Consider the following 21251-nt stretch of genomic DNA (forward strand, 5'->3'; position numbering starts at 1 on the left):
AAAAAAAAAATGACCAAAAAGCATTTTTGACAAAGTAATATATACTAATTAAATATGAGATTTTTTAAAATTTTTTATTTATTTATTTGAGAACGACAGACACAGAGAGAAAGACAGATAGAGGGAGAGAGAGAGAATAGGCGTGCCAGGGCTTCCAGCCTCTGCAAACAAACTCCAGATGCGTGCGCCCCCTTGTGCATCTGGCTAACGTGGGACCTGGGGAACCAAACCTCGAACCAGGGTCCTTGGGCTTCACAGGCAAGCGCTTAACCGCTAAGCCATCTCTCCAGCCCGAGAATTTTTTAAATTATTTATTTATTTGATAGAGAGAAATAATGGGCACAGAGAGAGACAGGGAGAGAGAGAGAGAGGGCACACCAAAGCTTCTATCTACTGCAAACAAACTCCAGATGCCTGCATCACCATGTGGATCTGGCTTACGTGGATTCTGGGGAATCGAACTTGGGCCCTTAGGCTCCCAGGCAAGTGTCTTAATCACTAAACCATCTCTCCAGCCTGAGCACACAGTTTTATAAATCCTGTTTTTGTATTAAATGTGTGGACCCATGGCATTGTCTGGCCAATGTGCCAGCTTTGGCACCATGCTAAGAAACATGGGAAATGGAGGCGCCTGTTCAGAGTTCCCACAGCTCTGCCTACCTGTTGGGGAGGGAGGGTTGAGCATAGGAGACATTGTCCCATGTCTGGGGTCTTCTCAGTTTGCACGTTGACAGAATTTTCATTCAACCCTGTATCCACAGATGTGTCGGCTCTGGGAGGCTAATCCATGTGACTTCCCTGTATGAAACTAGTAGATAAAACCAGAGCTCATTGTTTTAACATCTATTAGACGTATTGAATGCTACTGCACCCACACACACACACACAAAAAAAAAAAAAAAAAAAAAAAAAACCAGGTTCACCATCTAGTATGTTCCAATGTTTAAGGGAAGGCACTTCACACCCAGGGCAGAAAGCAACATGATCTGAGAGCAGCATCCTCTAGCTGCAGCAGCTCAGGGCACCAACGCTCCATTCCAGCCAGAGAGCTGTTAGGGAAATTCACCTCCACATGCAGCTTCTCCTCCAGGAAGGGATTTTCAGATCCCAGTGGATTCTCCTCATGGAACTGGTGGAAGAAGTGGGGATCCCGGGGCTGGAGAGATGGCCCAGTGGCTAAGGCATTTTTGCCTACAAAGCCTAATGATCTGAGTTCAATTCCCCAGTACCCTTGTAAAGCCAGATGCACAGTGGTTTAGGCATCTGGGGTTTGTTTGCAGCAGCTGAATGCCCTGGTGCACTCAATCTCTCTCTCTCTCTTTCTCTTTCTCTCTCTCTCTCTCCCCCTCCTATCTCTCTCTGCTTGAAATAAATAAGTAATTAAATTAACTAATTTTTTTAAAGATGGGCTGGAAAAATGGCTTAGTGGTTAAGGCATTTGCCTGTGAAGCCACAGGACCCAGGTTCTATTCCCCAGTATCCACGTAAACCAGATACACAAGGTGGCGCATGTGTCTGGAGTTCATTTACAGTGGCTGAAGGCCCTGGCATATTCTTTCTGTCTCTCTCTCTCTCTTTCTCTGTTTCTACCTGCCTCTTTCTCTCCCTCTATCTCAAATAAATAAAGTAAAATAGTTTAGATACTAAATTTCAATCAGCTTGGGCTACAAAGAGACCCTGCCTCAAAAAAAAAAAAAAAAATAAGGGCTGGAGAGATGGCTTAGCGGTTAAGCGCTTGCCTATGAAGCCTAAGGACCCCGGTTCGAGGCTCAGTTCCCCAGGTCCCACGTTAGCCAGATGCACAAGGGGGCGCACGCGTCTGGAGTTCGTTTGCAGAGGCTGGAAGCCCTGGTGCGCCCATTCTCTCTCTCTCTCTCCCTCTATCTGTCTTTCTCTCTGTGTCTGTCGCTCTCAAATAAATAAATCTTTAAAAAAAATTATTTAAAAAAAAAAGAGCTTTAAAAAAAAGGTGAGGATGCCCTTCCATGAGCATCATTTTTATTCCCTTTCCATCACGTGACACCCGCCTCTCATCCCTGGAATTCACTTTGTAGACTCAGGGTGGCGATGCTCCTACCTCTGCCTCCCGAGAGGGGCTGGCATCAAAGGCGCGCGTGCCCCGCCTCGCCCGGCCCTCATCCCCGTTCTGCCACGTGACACCCGTGCGCCTCGGCTTCTCTCCGCAGTGTTCGGTGGAGTGTGGCAGTGGGACGCAGCAGAGGGAGGTGATCTGCGTCAGGAAGAACGCGGACGCCTTCGAAGTGCTGGACCCGCACGAGTGCTCCTTCCTGGAGAAGCCCTCCAGCCAGCAAGCCTGCCGCCTCAAGCCCTGCGGAGCCAAGTGGTTTAGCACAGAATGGAGCATGGTGAGTCTCGCAGCTCCATGGACAGCCCTGGCCAGCGCTCTGGGCTCAGCCCAAGAAGACATTCTAGGTGTCCTGTGGCATCCACGCTAGGTGGTCAGGGTGGGTAAGGCCCCTGCTCAGTGGGGGAGACCCAAGGCTTTAACGATCTGGGTCTTTAAACAGTAGAAGTCATAAGGCAGTGACTCTCAAGTTTCAGGGTACATGTGGGGAGTTGTTTTTGTTGTTTTTTTTTTTAATACCATTTAATTGTTATTTGCAAGCAGAGCGAGTAAGAGAGAATGAGCGCACCAAGATCTCTTGTCACTGCAGATGAACACCAGGTGCATGCACCACTTTGCGCATCTGGCTTTACATGGTTGCTGGGGAATCAAACCCAGGTCACCCAGGTCATCAGGCTTTGCAAGCAAGCACCTTTAACTGCTGGGCCATGTCTCCAGCCCCATCTGAAGAGTTTTCGTTGAAAAGAACAGCTCTGGGACCATCCTGGCCAAGAAATTTGAATTTTTAAAAATATTTTATTTATTTGAGTGAGAGAAAGACGGGGTTGGGGGGAGGGATAGAATATGGGCACACCAGGGCCTCCAGCCACTGCAAATGAACTCTAGATGCGTGTGCCAGATGCACAAAGTGGCACACACATCTGGAGTTCATTTGCAGTGGCTGAAGCCCTGTGCACCCATTCTCATTCACTCTTTCTGTATCTTCCTCTTTCTCTCTCTCAAATAAAATATTTTTTTAAAAAAAAAGAGCTATAAGCCAGGCATGGTGGCTCATGCCTTTAATCCCAGCACTTGGGAGGCAGAGGTAGGAGAGTCCCCGTTAGCTCGAGGCCACCCTGAGACTACAGAGTGAATTTCAGGTCAGCCTGGGCTAAAGTGAGACCCTACCTCAAAAAACAAAAAGTTATAAAGACATATCAGTGATGTCGACCCTAATTTTTGAAGAAAAGGGATTCAGGTTGGTTTTTTGTTTTTGTTTTTGTTTTTTGTTTTTTTTTGAAGCACATCTCATAAGTGCTGTACCTTATCAGGTTGTTTTTTAAGCTGTAAAATTCACAAGACAAATGGGAAGAGGGGCACTAAATATATATTCAGAGATATAAGGATATATTGCTAATCTGTAGGCAAAGAAGTGGTATTGTGGTAACTTTTAAGGTTCCTTGTGTTTTTTGGAGCTAAAACTGAGATATTATGGAAAGATCAATGGCACATCTATTCCAAACAGTATGAGGAGCGGAAGTGAGGGGGAGACGGATGGAGTGATGTCGGTCCTGAGTTTTTGCTAACATGGACGCTGGTTGACGGGCAATGTCTATATTCAGTTTCCCTTAGGAGGAGTTTGAAGTCCTCCAGGGTGGAGATCTGATGGACGGTAGGGAAGTCTGACTTTGTCCCTTTGTTGCCACACAGTGCTCCAAAAGCTGCCAGGGTGGTTTCCGGGTCCGGGAAGTGAGATGTCTGTCAGACGACATGACCCTGAGCGCTCTCTGTGACCCTCAGTTGAAACCAGAAGAGAGAGAATCATGTAACCCTCAGGACTGTGTCCCCGAAGTGGGTAAGTAGTGGGTGCCTGTCGGAGAAAAGAGCCATCTTCCTTAAGCTCGGTCATGTTCTGTGTGGGGGGTCAAAATGCCAAACTCATCCAGGTCTCTCCGCAAATTTTTTTTTCAAGGACAGAGAGAGGGAGGAGATAGACAGAGAGAGAATGGGTGCACCAGGGCCTCCAGCCACTGCAAATGAACTCCAGATGCATGCGCCCCCTTGTGCATCTGGCTAATGTGGGTCCTGGAAAATCAAACCTGGGTCCTTTGGCTTTGCAGGCAAGCGCCTTAACCACTAAGCCATCCCTCCAGCCCCTCTCTGTGACTTTCTGTACAACCGTGAAAGCCAGGGGACCAGCATGCTTTTGATATTATAACTTTCATAGTTTAAGGTTACTCTTATTAACACGGATGGCTATCCAAGCCACCCACCGAAATGCAATGTGAATGGATTAAAACGATAGGGCATTTCGTTCCCTCATCCTTAAGGTCAAAATAGTAAAGTTCCCACTTTTCACCGTACAGACAAACCAGCATTGATTTGTCCATGAAAGGGGGTGGTGTGGCCTCACAGCTGGACTGGATGGTTGAGAAAGAAGGAAGGGGAGCGGCCAAGAATGAGTAGACAGAGATGGACAGTCTAAGCAGTGTGTGACTGTGTGTGTGTGTGTGTGTGTGTGTGTGTGTGTGTGTGTGAAGTTTCTTGTTTGTCTCATGCACAGGGATATGGATAATGAAAGGCAATTGAAATTGCCAGGTCCTTGGATTTGACTGTGTCAGTTTCAAGCAAGGAACAATTGGCAGAACCAATCCATGTGTTCTAAAGAACCGTTGCCCAACTGACACATATTTGTAAAGGTTTCTAACTGACATGCATCTGGAGTTTGTTTGCATTGGTGAGAGGCCTCGTGTGTGCCCATTTTCTCTTTCTCTTGCCCTCCCCCGCCTTGAAAATAAGTAACAAATACAAATTTAAAAAAAAAATTATAGAGGCTGGAGAGATGGCTTAGCAGTTAAGACACTTACTTGCCTGCAAAACCAAAGGACCTGGTTCAATTCCCCAGGACCCACATAAGCCAGATGCAAAAGGTGGTACACGCATCAAGTTCATTTGCAATTGCTACAATCCCAGGCACGCCCATTCTCTCTGTCTCTCTGTCTCTCTCTCCCTCTCTGTCGCTCAAAGAAACAAATAAAAGTAAATAAATAAATTACAAAAAAATAATAGGGGGCTGGAGAGATGGCTTAGTGGCTAAGCGCTTGCCTGTGCAGCCTAAGGACCACGGTTCAAGGCTCGATTCCCCAGGATCCACATTAGCCAGATGTGCAAGGTGGCGCATGCATCTGGAGTTTGTTTGCATTGGCTGGAGGCCCTGGCGCGCCCATTCTCTCTCCCTTCCCCTCTCTCTCTCTCTCTCTCTCTCTCTCTCTCTCTCTCTCTCTCTCTCTTTCTCTCTGTCTGTCAGTCTCAAATAAATAAATAAAAATAAACAAAAAATATTTTAAAAATAATAATAGGGCTCAATAAACTGTCTGGAAATAATAAGTGAGTATTGGCTGGAGGCGTGGCACAGCGGTAGAGCTCATGCTTAGCTCACAGGAGGCTCTGGGCTGTATAAATCAATTATATAATTTCGTTCATTAACTTTATTGACAGTGTCCATAACTATAGGTAATAAACCATAATTCCTACCCCACTGCCGGCCTCTCCTTCTCAAAACCACCCTCCATTGAATCTCTTCTTTGGAATCACTCTCTCTTCTATACTGATGTCATCTTTTCCTCCTATTATGACGGTCTTGTGTAGGTAGTGTCAGGCACTGTGAGGTCATGGATATCCAGGCCATTTTGAGTCTGGACGAGTGCATTGTAAGGAGTCCTACCCTTCCTTTGGCTCTTACATTCTTTCCGCCCACCTCTTCCGCAATGGGCCCTGAGCCTTGGAAGGTGTGATAGAGATGTTTCAGTGATGAGCACTCCTCTGTCACTTCTTCTCAGCACCATGGTGCCTTCTGAGTCATCCCAAGGTCACTGCCATCTGAAAAGAGAAAGTTCTACAACAAAAAAGTGAGAGTAGCATTAATATATTGGTATAAACATTAAAAGTGCTTACAGAGCAGTTTGGTAGACATAATGTATGCATTTAGCTCAACAACAGCAGATGTTACTCCCCTAGGGCTCACGACCTCCCCCGCCATAGGCTTTTGACTAGGTTTTCAGTATCAGGCATGTGTTTCCTCCTGTGGGGCAGGCCTCCAGTCCAGTTAGAAAGTGGTTAGTTTCCCCCAGAACAGACATACCGCTATTGCACCAGTTGGCATATTTGGCCTGGCTGGCCAATCTTAAAGCTTTCAGGGTTCACTGCTGTTTAACACCATAAATGACTTCTCTCTCCCAAAAAGGGTGCATGCAGTGTAGCTCTTTCCAGCTTTCTGAAAGTCAGTCTGTGGTGGGGGGGGGCAGTCCAGCTCAGCTCCAGCTTGATTTCTGAGTCTTTAGCAGTAGGGTCTTTACCATCTATTTCTGTTGGACAAGACCTCCGTAGACAACAATTCACTGGAAGATGTCCCACCCCTGGCACTGAAATCTATCTAATAATAATTTATGACTTCTGGGTGCACCATTATCCATGTCCATAGGATACTTTTGCCCATAATTCTCTTTTTTTGTTCTAAGGTAGGGTCTCATTCTGTAGTTCCAGGCTGGCTTCAAACTCTTAGCAATCCTCCTACCTCTGCATCCTGAGCAGTGGGATTAAATGAGTGCACCACTATGTCCAGTTTCTCTCTCGTATATATATATATATGTGTGTGTGTGTGTGTGTGTGTGTGTGTGTGTGTGTGTGTGTGTGTGTACACATATATATGTATATCATTGGCTAAAAGGAAGTAGGTTTCCATATGGTTTATTGATAACATCTTAAATATAATTTCTCATAATTCATAAAACACTGGAAGCAATTACATTTCTATCAACAGAAGGAAACAGTTACCACTGATGGTCTGAAAAAGACTGTGGGAGGTGTCATGATGTCAAATGTTTCTCAGTATCCTTATGAGCTGTATGGAAAAGGAAGCAATGGAGAATTATGCCGTCAGCTCTTTCCCAAGTTCATCTGTCAACTCAAGTGTTGTGAGTCAGACTCCAGACAGGACTTTCAAATCAGATCTCATGTTTCCTTGGAATAAGAACAGAGAATAGCAAAGACAAATTTTGAGGATAAGCAATGTTGAGAGATGTATCCTTCCCAAAAAATTAAGACATGCTGGCCCAGGGAGAGCTGACTAAACTAATAGAATGAAGTGAAAACAAAGTCACAGGTGCCGGATGTGTGATGGAGTCCACATTATGAATCTGTGGAGAAAAGATGAAATGTTAAATGAATGCTCATGAGACAGTTCATGTAGTTATAGATATTGAAAAACAGAGTAAGATTGATTTCCTGTCTCTTCCTCACACACACACACACACACACACACACAGAGTCCAGTTCTTGGTGGACTTGAGAAAATAAATCTGACTAGTTTTTTTTTTTAACTTTTAGAAGAGACTATGAGACAAACTAATATTTTTATTTTAGAAGTGGAAAGAATTTCTTAAAACCAAAAATTCCAGAGTTCAAAGGAAAATATTACAGTATCAGTTAGATTAATATGTAAAGTCTCTGCTTATCAAACAGCATCATCAAAAAACGACAGAATCAGCCAGACCACCAGAGAAGAGACTTGCACACCAACGTTCTACCCCTGAGCTTGACCCCAGAGAAGAGATTTGTTCTCCAACGTTCTACCCCTGAGCTTGACCCCAGAGAAGAGATTTGTACTCCAATGTTCTACCCCTGAGATTGGCCCCAGAGAAAATATTTGTACTCTAACGTTCTATCTCTGAGCTTGACCCCCAGAGAAGAGATTTGTACTCCAACATTCTACCCCTGAGCCTGACCCCAGAGAAGAGATTTGCAACATAATAACCAACAAATATTTGGATCCATTATATATATTTATAGAATTCCATGAATCATTTTTAAAAACTTGAACTAAATTACTAAGTGGACAAAAGGTAGGGAAAGCCATTTACAGAAAAGGAAACTCCAATGGCAGATATATATTTGACATCTACCTCACCTGGGGATAATTTTGCACTCACTAGACCTGCAAAAAATATAACAAATGGCAAAAGAAGGAATTCTGGGGCTGCAGAGCTTGCCTGTGAAGCCTAAGGACCCTGGTTCGAGGCCCGATTCTCCAGGACCCACGTTAGCCAGATGCACAAGGGGGCGCCCAGTCTGTAGTTCATTTGCAGTGGCTGGAGGCCCTAGTGTGCCCATTCTCTCTCTTTCTTTCTGTCTCTCTCTCTCTCTCTCTCTCTCTCTCTCTCTCTCTCTCTGTCACTCTCAAATAAATAAATAAACAAAAAACAAACTTTCTTATTAAAAAAAGAAGGAATTCTGCAATTCTACTGAGGGGACTGTGAATAGATCCATATCTAATAAAGCTGCTTATACAATGACTTAACAAGACAAGGAAAAGGATATGTAACAAAATTGCCTTAAAAAGCATCATTTACGCCGGGCGTGTTGGCGCACGCCTTTAATCCCAGCACTTGGGAGGCAGAGGTAGGAGGGTCGCCGTGAGTTTGAGGCCACCCTGAGACTCCATAGTGAATTCCAGGTCAGCCTGGGCTAGAGTGAAACCTTACCTCGAAAAACCAAAAAAGAAAAGAAAAAAAAAGCATCATTTACCATAGGAAAATCTTGGGAAAAAATTGCTGACAATGGAAAATAAATCATAGAATGTAAATTTCAGTCAATGATAATAGGCAGATGTTATAGAATATGTTTATTTACAATGATATACTACCCAATGAGGAAAATGAATTATATGCAGCAGTCATTAAATGTGAATGAATTGCATAAATTCAGTGTTGTGTTAGTAGCCAAGAATATCATATTTCTTTCCTTTTCTTTTTAATTTATTTTTTTTCAAGGTAGGGTCTCACTCTAGCCCAGGCTGACCTGGAATTTACTATGTAGTCTCAGGATAGCCTTGAACTCACGACTATCTTCCTACCTCTATCTCCTGAGTGCTATGATTAAAGGCTTGCACCACCACACTAAGCTTCTTCAAAAAAAAAAATTAAATATATATATATATATATATATATATATATATATATATATATATATATATATATTTGCAAGCAGAGAGAGAAGACAGACAGACAGAAAGAGTGGGTGCACCAGGACCTCTAGCCACTGCAACTGAACTTCAGATGCATATGCCTCTTTGTGCATTTGGCTTTATGTGGGTCCTGGGGAATTGAACCTGGGTTCATTAGGCTTTACAGGCAAGCACGTTAAACACTGAGCCACCTCTGTAGCCATTATATACCTTGTTAAAGTGTAGATGCCACATAGTGGTTAGGAATACCATCAAGTACAGTTCAAGGATAAAAAAAATGTTCAAGAGTTGCTAAGGGTCGTGGTCATACCTGTATTTCCAGCACTCCAGAGGCTGAAGCCAGATGATCAGGAGTTCAAGGCTATCCTGGCTATATAGTGAAAACTTCTCTCAAAAAAAAAAAAAAAATGATAAAGCGCCGGGCATGGTGGCGCATACCTTTAAACCCAGCACTCACGAGGCAGAGGTAGGAAGATCGCAGTGAGTTCACGGCCACCCTGAAACTACAGACGAATTCCAGGTCAGCCTGAGCTAGAGTGAGACTCTGCCTCGGGTGGGCAAGGGGGAGGATAAAGAGGGGGAAAAAAAAGTTAAGAAATGATATGACCAAATTCAGGACTTTCTTATCTTTAGAGTAGTCAGAAGTGATTGTGAGCTGAGCTCTAGGAGTTCTGTGTTGGTGATATTTTATCATTACATTGAACAGTTAGAACCCAGTTCGTTGAATCATTCTCTATGCAAAATTCAGTTTACAGCCAGGCGTGGTGATGCATGCTTTTAATCCCAGCATTCAGGAGGCAGAGGTAGGAGGATTGCTGTGAGTTTGAGGCCACCCTGAGATGACACAGTAAATTCCAGGTCAGCCTGGGCTAGAGTGAGACCCTACCTTGAAAAAAAAAAATCAGTTTGTAATGATTAAAAGAAAGGGAACATGAGAATGAGGCGGTAGCTTGATCACTAAGAGCACTTGCTCGGCAGGCATGAGGACCTGAGTTCAGGTCCCCAACACCCACCTCAAAAGCCGGGCGTGGGGGGTGCACACCTGTCATCCCCAAGCTGGGGGCTAGAGAGACTGGCAGATCCCTGGGCCAAGACTCTGAATCCATGAGCTCTGGGTTCAGTAAGAGACTCAGTCTCAATAATAAGGTGGAAGAGCTGGGCTGGAGAGGTGGCTTAGTGGTTAGGGTGCTCGCCTGGGAAGCCTGACGACCTGGGATCAGTTCCCCAGGACCCACGTTAGCCAGATGCACAAGGGGGCGCACGTGTCTGGAGTTCGTTTGCAGTGGCTGGAGGCCCTGGCGCGCCCATTCTCTTTCTCTCTATCTGCCTCCTTCTCTCTCTAAAATAAACAAGTAAAATATATAAGTAAATAAAAATAAGGTGGAGAACAATTGCGGAAGACACCAAACATTGACCTCTGGCCTCCACACAAGCATGCGCATCCACACCCACGCACACAAACACGCACGCCCATCCTGCATATGCAGAAAGAAAGAAAGACAGGAAAAGGACACACTGCCAGCCCCTCAGCACCCACCCTGCATGCGCACATCACCAAAGCAAGACTCACGAGCCGGGCGCGGTGGCGCACGCCTTTAATCCCAGCACTCTGGGAAGCAGAGGTAGGAGGATCGCCGTGAGTTTGAGGCCACCCTGAGACTACAGAGTGAATTCCAGGTCAGCCTGAGCTAGAGTGAGACCCTACCCCCCAAAAAAAAGCAAGACCCAGGTGAAAAGCTGTGTCCCCTACCTTTTCTCTTCCCGCTGGCCCAGGTCGCCCCTTGGGCTCATGGCTGTCTTTTGTCGTCTCCCAATGCAGATGAGAACTGTAAGGACAAACACTACAACTGCAACGTGGTGGTCCAGGCCCGCCTCTGCGTCTACAACTACTACAAGACGGCCTGCTGCGCCTCCTGCACCCGTGTGGCCAACAGGCATGTGGGCTTCCTGGGGAGCAGATAAGCCCCCTGTCCTCCATCAGTAGGGCAGCATTCCCTGCCCACCCTCTGGGGGATGCAGACAGTGCACCCGGCTGGCCGCCTGCCCCATCAGGAGCTCCCGGGGCCAGGGCACTGCCAACCAACTTAATCACTACCTTTGCCTTCGTAAGACATACCCGCGAGGTACCCAGGAACTTTTGTACCCAGGATGTAAGGAAGCCGTGGCCACTCCTTTTAAGTGTCACTAATGGTGGACTGATGATCCCCCTTCTTGGGACCCGGCACCTGCCAGTGGTACCTGCTGAAATGTAACCCGTGGGAAGTGCATGCAGCCGTCAACTGAGCTCCTGACCTGCTATTGTCCATGTCAGCACATGGGCCACTGACCAAGCACCTCTTTCCTGGTGCTGCTGGCCTGTCTGAAAATGAGCCCCCTTTGGAAAGCCGGGTGGGGGGGGGGGCAGCTCCTCACCCCACAGCCCCACCAGGCCTTGCTATGAGACCTGAGACCCACGCGCCCCTCTGTGACCTCAGCCTAGCTGTGCCTGTTATCACTCTTAAAGACCGTAGACCTTAGGACACGGGCGTCTCATCACCTAGAGTGCTTTATCGTGTAGCAGGTTTACCCACAGATACAAGCCCATTAGCAGCACAAAGCCCAGGATGGGATGCACAGGCACCCCACTTTATTGACGAGGAAACCGAGGCTCAACTCAGGTAACTCACCTGCCGTTCGGTGGCAGATCTCAGCGCACACCCCGCGGCCCCTGCACCAGTGACCATCCGGGGTTCTGCCCAGGTGCCATCCGTCAGGAGGATGAGTGTAGCTTCCCATCGGACCCGAAGGCGGACGAGTTTCCCACTCTATGAAGAAAGCCTGGGCTTTTGAATTCTTCCCTCTGCCCACAGTGTTGCTTCCTTCCAACACTCAGTTTTCCCAGATGTCTGTTTCCATGTCCCTGTCCCACAGTGACAGAGCCTACTGGCAGGACCTCAGCGGGTTTTGCTAAGCTCCCTTCTCCACAGCGCTGCCCAGGGAGGTCAGGGGTGCCTGGCCAGTGCCTGAAATTCTTTCATTCCCATGGGACGCACTTCTGGGAACTGTCACAAGGCTGAGCAGACACCCACAACCCGCAGGGTGCCACCCTCTCTCTGCCATTGCTTCTGGGTTCTTGGCCCAGTGGCAAGTCTGGCCAGTGAGTCCCAGCAAAAATTCTCTGTTGCAGTGGAAAGAGTCCCATTTTGGCCTCAGGGGTTCCTTCCCTAGTGGCCTTGCGATCCCTCCCCCGTGGCTCACACCTCTTACCTCCCACCAGACATAACCATCAAGATCAACCTTAAAGCAGCCAGCCTGGGAGACAGAGGTGTGAAGCCCTGTCTGTCCTCCCAAATTCACTTCACCTAACTGTGTCGTCTCACCAAAAAAAAAAAAAAAAAAAAAAACGGGGGGGGGAGTGGGGGGGGAAACCATATGAAAAAAGAAAAGGCTTAAGAGGAATCTTTTTTTTTATGATTTTATTTTATCCAGTAAGAAAAATAACAGGCTGGGCAAGTTGTAAACTTATAGAGATTCTCTTACGTTGGGTCCTAGGCATATTTCCCTCTTAAAGCAAGTCTGTATCCTTAGCCACTGAGTTTCTCCCATGAACTCTTTCAAGTGAGACTTCCGGGACCACGATCATTTTCAGCTTTGGGGACAATGCCATCGCCCTGGTCTGACACACTCCATTTGGGTTTCCACTCGCCTGGGCCCTCTATGGCACCTTTTCCCTTTTCTTCTGAGGGCACCGCATGCCATACAGACAGACAGACATGCAGGCAGTTTCCACCCACTTCTCACTTTTGCTTTTTTTTTTTTTTTTTTTTTTAAGTTTTTCGAGGTAGGGTCTCACTCTGGCTCAGGCTGACCTGGAATTCACTATGGAGTCTCAGGGTAGCCTCGAACTCATGGCGATCCTCCTACCTCTGCCTCCCGAGTGCAGGGATTAAAGGCGTGCGCCACCACACCCAACTTCACTCTTGCTTTTGCTAGTTGCAGGGAGCTTTTCCTTTCCGTAGCCACTCTCAGATCTTGCTAGAAAGATTCTTTAGATGTTGATCGACATGCTGCAGGCCGGGGCACGCCCAGTCAGTGGGTAGAGAGAGAAAGGCTGTCTTTACATCCAGAGAAGAAATACAGTCGAGCGAGTTAAGCTGACTAACAAGGGAACGGGCCTTCCTGGTGAGGGGCCTCTATTCCTAAAGGGGCTTCTCTGATGAGCATCGTACTGTTTACACGTCAGCAATTCTCAAGACTGGGCAGGGTTGATGATGGCTTTATGATCCTGGATGTTCATAGTCCTTAAAAAGGACAGTGGTCCTCCCATGAGAACAAGCAGCGGCCCATCTGTGTGGAAGACTGAACTGAAGCAGATGGATCAGGCCTGAGTTTGGAGGGTAGAGGTGGGCTCAACCGAGGATCGGTAGATTCTTCCAGAAAGCAAATGTTCCTGGAGTTCATTTGCCTTTAGAAGATTATAGATTTCTAGGATGGAGTTAACTTGTCTTAACCAGTTCTTGCTAATTCCTTATTGTGGTACTTTCTCCCTAGCTCAATGTGCCTTAAGGCTTTAGGGGGTCCCCAGTGGTCATTACCAAGAACGGAGGTTGGCTGTCCCCCCTGATGGTTCTTTATCTACCATCTCCTCCTCAGGTCACTCGGCATGCCCTTCATTGATATGGATTTTATATTTCAATACTGTCACACACACACCCCCATGTGCCTGATAGCCTCATTCCCTCTCTGAATGAAAAAATACATAGATAAATTAAAGCCATTATACATATTTATCATCCAAATCCGCAAAGTCCCAAATGAAAACTGTTTGCTTTATCTGTTCCACCCATTGGAAAAGGAAGTCGTCCCTCTTGTGGCCTTGGTAGAGGCCATTTAGTGACCACTCCCTTCCCTGAAGACCCCATGGGATGTTGGTAGAAAAGGGACAGCAAGAGAAAAAAACCAGCCACACTGCTTAGAATCCTGGCCACTAGAGGGGAGACAGTTCCCTTCTTACAAGTAAGCCATGCCCGGCCTGATGCTCCTCGGGCTTGTGGGAAACACCTTCGTGCCAGCCTTCCGGGGGCCACAGTGTGAAGGCACTCCCACACCTGAGCCCGGCGGTACCTTTTCTTGTCTTACCTGTCTGGCTGAGGGGTTTTATATTTTGCTTTTCCCCCATTGCCTGCAGTGTGCAGCATGCACTCCTCCTCAGAGTGTTGACACTCATCGCTAGCTGTGACAGTAGTTCAGAGACGCCAGTTGGATTCACTGTGGGACAGAGAGAAATGCGTGGTCACTAGGGCCACTCTCCTCTCCTTCACGTTGCCGCCTTCAAGTCGAGACACCAGTTTTCTAATGCGAAGGAAAACACGAGCGCAATGGTGGACAGAACCATGTGATCCTTGCTGCAAAGAAAATTTGTGGCTAGAGGTAGGGGGAAGATGGCTCAGCCAGCCAACTGTTTACTAGGCAAGCATGAGGACCTGAGTTTGGACCCCCAGCACCCACATAAAAGCCGGGCATGAGGCACACATCTGGGGAGGCTTGCTGGCTAGCCAGTCTAGCCAAATCCCGAGTGCCAAATTAGGTGGGAGACCCTGTCTCAAAAAATAAGCCTGGGGGCGGGGGGGCAACTGAGAAGGACACTCAGAATTGACCTCTGCTCTGCATCTACCCACACATACACACATGCATGTGCATAACACACACACACACAGAGAGAGAGAGAGAGACATATAGAAAAGAAAAAGTACAGATAACTGAATTTGGAGAGTTAATGGCTTTGTTCTGGGTTGGAATAGAGTAAAAGAGCAGAATCAAATCTAGAGCTTAGCAGTTCACTAGGAAACAACATGGAGTTCTACCTTTAAATTTAAATTAATCCTAATAATGCAAGTCAAGGGCGAGGGAACTGTAAACATCTCAGCTGGCTAAGCTCAAGGTGAATAGAGAAAGTGGGACGCAGCTGTCAAGCTACGAACTATCCCGCAAACCACTTAGGACACAGACAGACAGGAGACGTGCACAAGACTCGGGCCAGGTTTGTCTGTTGTCGGTAACAGCCTCATTTAGGAAGGCTATTAATTATATGCCAACATTCAAGTGTGAACGTCCAAGCGCACTGAGGAGGACAGCTGGTGACATGAAGGACTCCTGAGGCCGTGTCACCTGTGGAGACACCATGAGCACCATCCTGGGCCCCACAGGTAGACACCGGGGCAGCGAGACAAAGGTTAGCTCTTATGAGAAAACCAGCTCTCTGTAGGCCAGAGCCTTCTGAAGGCACCGTAAGTACTGAGAAACCCACCACCAGAGGTGGCAGCCGAGGCTGTGTTAGGGCACAGAAAAGAGACTCGGGGGCTGGAGAGATGGCTTAGCGGTTAAGGCTCACTTGCCTGAAAAGCCAAAGGACCTCAGTTTGATTCCCCAAGACCCATATAAGCCAGATGCACAAGGTGGCACCTGCATCTGGAGTTCTTTTGCAATGGCTGGAGCGCCCGTATTCATTCTCTCTCCCTCTCTCAAATAAATAAATAAAATATATTTTTTTAAAAGAGAGAGAGGGCTGGAGAGATGGCTTAGCGGTTAAGCGCTTGCCTGTGAAGCCTAAGGACCCCTGTTCGAGGCTCGATTCCCCAAGATCCACGTTAGCCAGATGCACAAGGGGGCGCACGCATCTGGAGTTTATTTGCAATGGCTGGAAGCCCTGGCGTGCCCATTCTCTCTATCTGCCTCTCTCTCCCTCTCCCTCCCTCTCTCTCTCTCTCTCTCTCTCTCTCTCACTCTTAAATAAATAAAAATGAACAAAAATTTTAAAAAAAAAAGAGAGAGACAGACAGACGTGGGCATCTGGCTTGGCAGCATGCTATCAAGGTCATTTCCAAGTCCAGGCTATAAGTTTTAAGTGTTCCATCTGGTTCTGGCTGGCAAGTGCCCACATATGTCCCATTCCTAACTTTTCTCACCGTGCCAACCATTCAGAGCCCTTCTCCGAGCCGCGTGTGGTCTCATATCACACACAGCCATCCGGCAACTCCACCAGATCCGCCCCCACCTTGTTGTGTTTCCGCAGAGGAGCGTGCAGACATGGGGACGGACCCCAGGGGACAGTGGTGACTAGCCTGGGCCTTCTCCTACAGTCTTGTTCTCAGCGCATCTTGCCTTCCTGAACCCTGGCTGACTTAGGGAACAGTAGCTCTCTCTACCCCGAACCACCCCCCTCATGCCCGCTTCCATTGAGACTCTGCTCTCGGGCTCTGAAAAAGTGACCCCGAGCAGGTGGGAAGGTCCGGTCATCCTTCTCAACATCTTTCAGACAGCGAGTCCCTGGCCTCAGTGAGAGAAAGTTCCACTCTGTTACACAGGCTAACTCCTGCCCCAGCTCCCACCCGTCCGTGGCTGTCTGATGGAAGGATATACTTTGATATAACTTATTATGTCGTTCTTTGTAAATACAAGATGTTTATGGGAAATACGTATTCTGAACTCTATCTACGGAGTGAGTCACTGCACCAAAATAGTTCTATTATCTAGAGTATGTTAACATTAAAGGGACCTAATAGGTATTTATTTACACAGGCCATCCACATTTGTGTAAAATTATCTGGTCATGCTAACCTGGCTTCCTGGAACATTGCAACACAATAATGTCTTATGTTCATTCATACTGTTGTTGAGTGTACCGGTTGGCCAAACTCCACGGGATTAAGATTGAATATAACTGGCTGCTTTTTGACATATCCAGGGGTTTTTCTGCCCCTGGTATTGTGCCTGACTCAGATTGCCAAAACTTTCTGTCGTAAATACTCTCTTTCCTCATATAACCTACTCGCTCCTCATCCCAGAGCCCTTGGAGAAGGACATGCCATTTGTCCCAAGTCTCTCCAGTCCCTTCTCCATGTGGCCCACTGGTGGGCTCACCAGTCTGGTGCCAGGCAGGCAGAGTCTAGGAGAGGCTTGGAGGCTCTTGTTAACACCTCCAGGGTCCCCTGCTGGGGCCAGGGCCTGGGCTGCTGTCCTGTGACCTGTGAGCCAGGAGCAAGAAGCCCACTGAACATACCGTCTACTCTATGTCTCCTTTGTAGTTTAAGTTATTACAGGAGATGGTGAATTACGTGAGTAAATGCAGTCTGTTTCCTCATCAGCAAAAAGGACAACTATTTTGTGTATGACTAATTTATTTTTATTGTAAAAATACAATAAACTGGTTAAAAGATCTGTGTTAGTGTATTTTTACTATCATTTTAATCAATTAATTTATTTATTTATTTGAGAGTGACAGACAGAGAAAGAGGCAGAGAGAGAGAGAATGGGTGCACCAGGGCCTCCAGCCCCTGCAAACAAACTCCAGACGTGTGCGCCCCCTTGTGCATCTGGCTAACGTGGGTCCTGGGGAATCGAGCCTCGAACCGGGGTCCTTGGGCTTCACAGGCAAGCGTTTTAACCACTAAGCCATCTCTCCAGCCCAGTGTTAGTGTATTTGTGTTCTCTATTTTTTCTAATTTTATTTTTTTATATTTTATTTATTTATGAGAGATGGAGAATGGGCATGCCAGGGCCTCTAGCCACCTCAAACTCCACACACATGTACCACCATGTGCATCTGGCTTTACATGGGTACTGGGGAATCAAACACGGGTCCTTAGGCTTTGCAGCCAAGCACCTTAACTGCTGAGCCATCTCTCCAGCCCTAATTTAATTTTTTTAATTGACAAGAGAATGGGCATGCCAGGGCCCCCTAGCTCCTGCAAATGAGCTCCAGATGCATGTACCACTTTGTGCATCTGGCTTATGTGGGTCCTGGAGAATCGCACCTGGGTCTTTAGTGTTCACAAGCAAGCACCTTAGCCACTAAGCTATCTCTCCATCCCCACAGCATATCCTTTTAATCAACCAACAGTTGTAGAATCCCCACTAAGGGCCATGACCTCAGCCATGGGTTCTGGACTAAGTTTTCAGTACTAAGGATGAACTCCCTCCCATGGCATGGGTCTTAGATACAATCACAGAGCAGATGGTTACCCCCACAACCGTCATACCACTATTGTGCCAGTGGACTTCTCTTTCCTTGGTCTATTTGTGTAGCATGCTAGTGGATTCGTACTTGGGTAAACCTGTTGATGACTAATCTCCCCAGAAGCATGCACAGAACTTTCTAACTCTATGACAGTGAGTCAGGAGGGAGGAGGCTTCCAGCTTCATTCTAGCTTGAGTTTTTTGGTGGCCTGTGATCAGTGTTTGTGGTGTCTTAAAACAATAGGGTCTGATTGCATTGGGTAATATTGTCTTGGTAATAGACTATATTGTTTTGGTGGCCTCTCTGACCAACAACTCATGGGAAGTGTCCCATCCCCAGCTCGGGGGTTTTCTGTAACAACCTATGGCTTCTGTGAGCAACATTATCCACTCCAATAGAAAGTTTCTGCCCAGGGTTGGAGAGATTGCTCAGTGGTTAAGGCATATGCAAAGCCTGTTGACCCAGATTCAGCTCCCCACTACCCACATAAAGCCAGATGCACAAAGTGGAGTGTGCATCTGGAGTTCATTTGTAATGGCTAGAGGCCCTGGTGTGCCCATTCTCTCTCTCTATAAATAAATAAATAAATAAATATTTTTTTAAAAAGAAAATTTCTGCCCAAACTAGAATTCTCTCTCCCTCTCTCTCTCTCTCTCTCTCTCTCTCTCTCTCTCTCGTTCTTAATCATATTTTTAATTAATTAACAAAGCAGGTCTCCTTATGGCTTTTTCGTAACATCTTTAGTTTGGTTAACTCTCCTTCCTCCCCTCTGCTCTCCTCCCCTAATCCCATTTTCACCTTTCCATCCTGAGTGTCCCATTCTGCTTACCTAGCAATTGTCCCTTCTCTTGAGCCGCCCCAACTCCCCATGGCCTGTCCCCAGCTTCCTGGCCCCTACTGGCACTCCCAACTTTATATTTTGGGGCCTTCGAATTAACAGTCTATCTACATTATTTCCAAAAGCCTCTCCTAAAAAGAAGAACCAAGGGCTGGAGAGCTGGCTTAGTGGTTAAGGCACTTGCCTGCAAAGCCTAAGGACCCAGGTTTGACTCCCCAGAACCCATGCACATGGCAGCACATGCATCTGGAGTGCATTTGCAGGGGCTGGTGGCCCTGGTACACCTATTCTTTTTTTTTTTTTCTCTCTCTCTCTCTCTCTTTCTCTAATAAATAAATAAGTAAAAATAAAATACCTTAAAAAACTACTTAAGAAGAAGGATCAAGAGCTGAGCGTAGTGGCGCACACCTCTAATCCCAGCACTCAGGAGGCTGAAGTAGGAGGATCGCTGTGAGTTTGAGGCCAGCCAAGAGCTACAGAGTGAGTTCTAGGTCAGCCTGGGCTAAAATGAGGTACTGTGTCAAACACACACACACACACACACACACACACACACACACGAAGCATCAAGATGGCTCAACAGTTAAAATCACTTCCTATGCAAGCATGAGGCCCTGAGGAGGCCTGAGAGACCACTTGAGTTTAATCCCCAGGACCCACATGAACAGCTGGGCACGGGCATGCCCACCGGTAACCCCAGTCCCATAGGGGAGCAAAGACTCGGGGAATAAAAAAAGCAAGCTCCAGGATCAATAAGAGACTCCAGCTCAAATAAGAACAGGCAGAAAAGCCATGGAGCAAGACACTGTGTCCCACCCTGGCCACTGCAGGTGAGTGTGTGGCGTGTGACGAATGCACACACACGTGCCTCCACCAGACACACCACGTGGCATGCATTATATACACACAAGCCAACAAAGACGAAGAATCAGGGCTGGAGAGATGGCTTAGTGGTTAAGGCGCATGCCTGCGAAGCCTAAGGACCCAGGCTCCATTCTCCAGGTCCCACGTTAGCCAGATGCACAAGGGGGCACACGCGTCTGGAGTTTGTTTGCAGTGGCTGGAGACCCTGGCGAGCCCATTCTCTATCTCTATCTCTCTCTCTAATAAATAAATAAATAAAAACAGATCTTTAAAAATATAAATAAATAAAATTAAAAATTAAAAAAGAAGAATTGGGCCCTGCAGGAACCCGTCATCTTGTCAGAGGTTGGCTTCAGGTGCTCTCCGGGAGGGAAGACTGCATGGGGACAAGACATATCCTTGCCATCTTCACCTGGGCCCAGATGTTGCTGTCAATCTCACTTTTGCTGTCAACTTGGGCCAGATGGCTCACCTGAGCGCAGAATCACATCCCTCACACCCAGGTTACTTCCCATTTGCTGTATCTAAACCACCAAATAGTCCATCGCCACCATGATTCATTCCAGCACCCAAGCGAGGTAATGCCCCATTCATTGGCACGGGCTGAGCTGAACTGAGATGAAGACAGCGCGTGGGCCATGTGGTGCGATCTTCCTTAGTCCCCGAAAGGACTTGCTTTGCTTCATCCGGTTGGTTCTGATCTCCGTGTTGTGACTAGCAGCTGAGTTTCAGCAAACCTGATCTCTAGCAGCAGGCAGGGCCGTGTCCAAAACATGTCCCTGTCCTCAGGATCTTAACCTCCGTTGGTACTCCCTGGTAAGTTCAGGCTCTTATGGCCACCGGAAATCAGGATCTCACAGCCACTGGAAGTCAGTTAGTTTAATTCTGGTTTTTACACACACACATACACACACACACACAAACACACACACACACACACACACATATTTGGTTTTTCGAGGTAGGACCTCGCACTAGTCCAGGCTGACCTGAAATTCACTATGGAGCCTCAGGGTGGCCTCGAACTCACAGTGACCCTCCTACCTCTGCCTCCCGAGTGCTGGGATGATGAATGACGTGCACCTCCAAGCCCGGCTATATATATTTTATTAAGTAGAAACTGTATGGACACATCATGTGTTGGTGCCATAATTTCCCTCCTCCCTGCCCCCAATCCCCCCATCTGCTGAGGGCCCTCCTCAGTGGGATTGCTGGTGTTCGCCATGGGGTTGTTTAATATGAGCTGTGAGAGCAACAGTCAGTTAACGTAGTGTGGGGTGCAATGCCTATAGATATTCCCTGGCACCCTGTGGCTCTTATAATCTTTCCACCCCTTCTTCCACAAAATTCCCTGAGCCTTGGTGGGTGTGCGTTAAGTCTACTTCAGAGATGAGCTCTTGGTGGCTCTAATTCTGTTTTGAGGTTGTGTTTTTATTTAGCAAGCAATTTAATTTTTATGACCATTATG

At 47.0% G+C, this 21251-nt stretch overlaps 1 protein-coding gene across 2 annotated transcripts in view; it reads left to right on the forward strand.

Moving 5' to 3' along the window:
• The window catches only part of Thsd4 (thrombospondin type 1 domain containing 4), a 694201-nt gene extending 681724 nt beyond the window's left edge, over positions 1-12477 (forward strand). For both annotated transcript variants that reach the window (XM_045160247.1, XM_045160248.1), the window contains 3 exons: positions 2187-2366; positions 3776-3920; positions 10906-12477. In XM_045160247.1, coding sequence (XP_045016182.1) covers positions 2187-2366; positions 3776-3920; positions 10906-11048 — 468 coding nt within the window. In that variant the 3' untranslated portion in view covers positions 11049-12477. The remainder of the gene's footprint in view (positions 1-2186; positions 2367-3775; positions 3921-10905) is intronic.
• The last annotated feature ends 8774 nt before the right edge of the window (positions 12478-21251 follow it).

This window comes from Jaculus jaculus, chromosome 10 (genome assembly GCF_020740685.1).
Source record: "Jaculus jaculus isolate mJacJac1 chromosome 10, mJacJac1.mat.Y.cur, whole genome shotgun sequence".
Lineage (NCBI taxonomy): Eukaryota > Metazoa > Chordata > Mammalia > Rodentia > Dipodidae > Jaculus > Jaculus jaculus.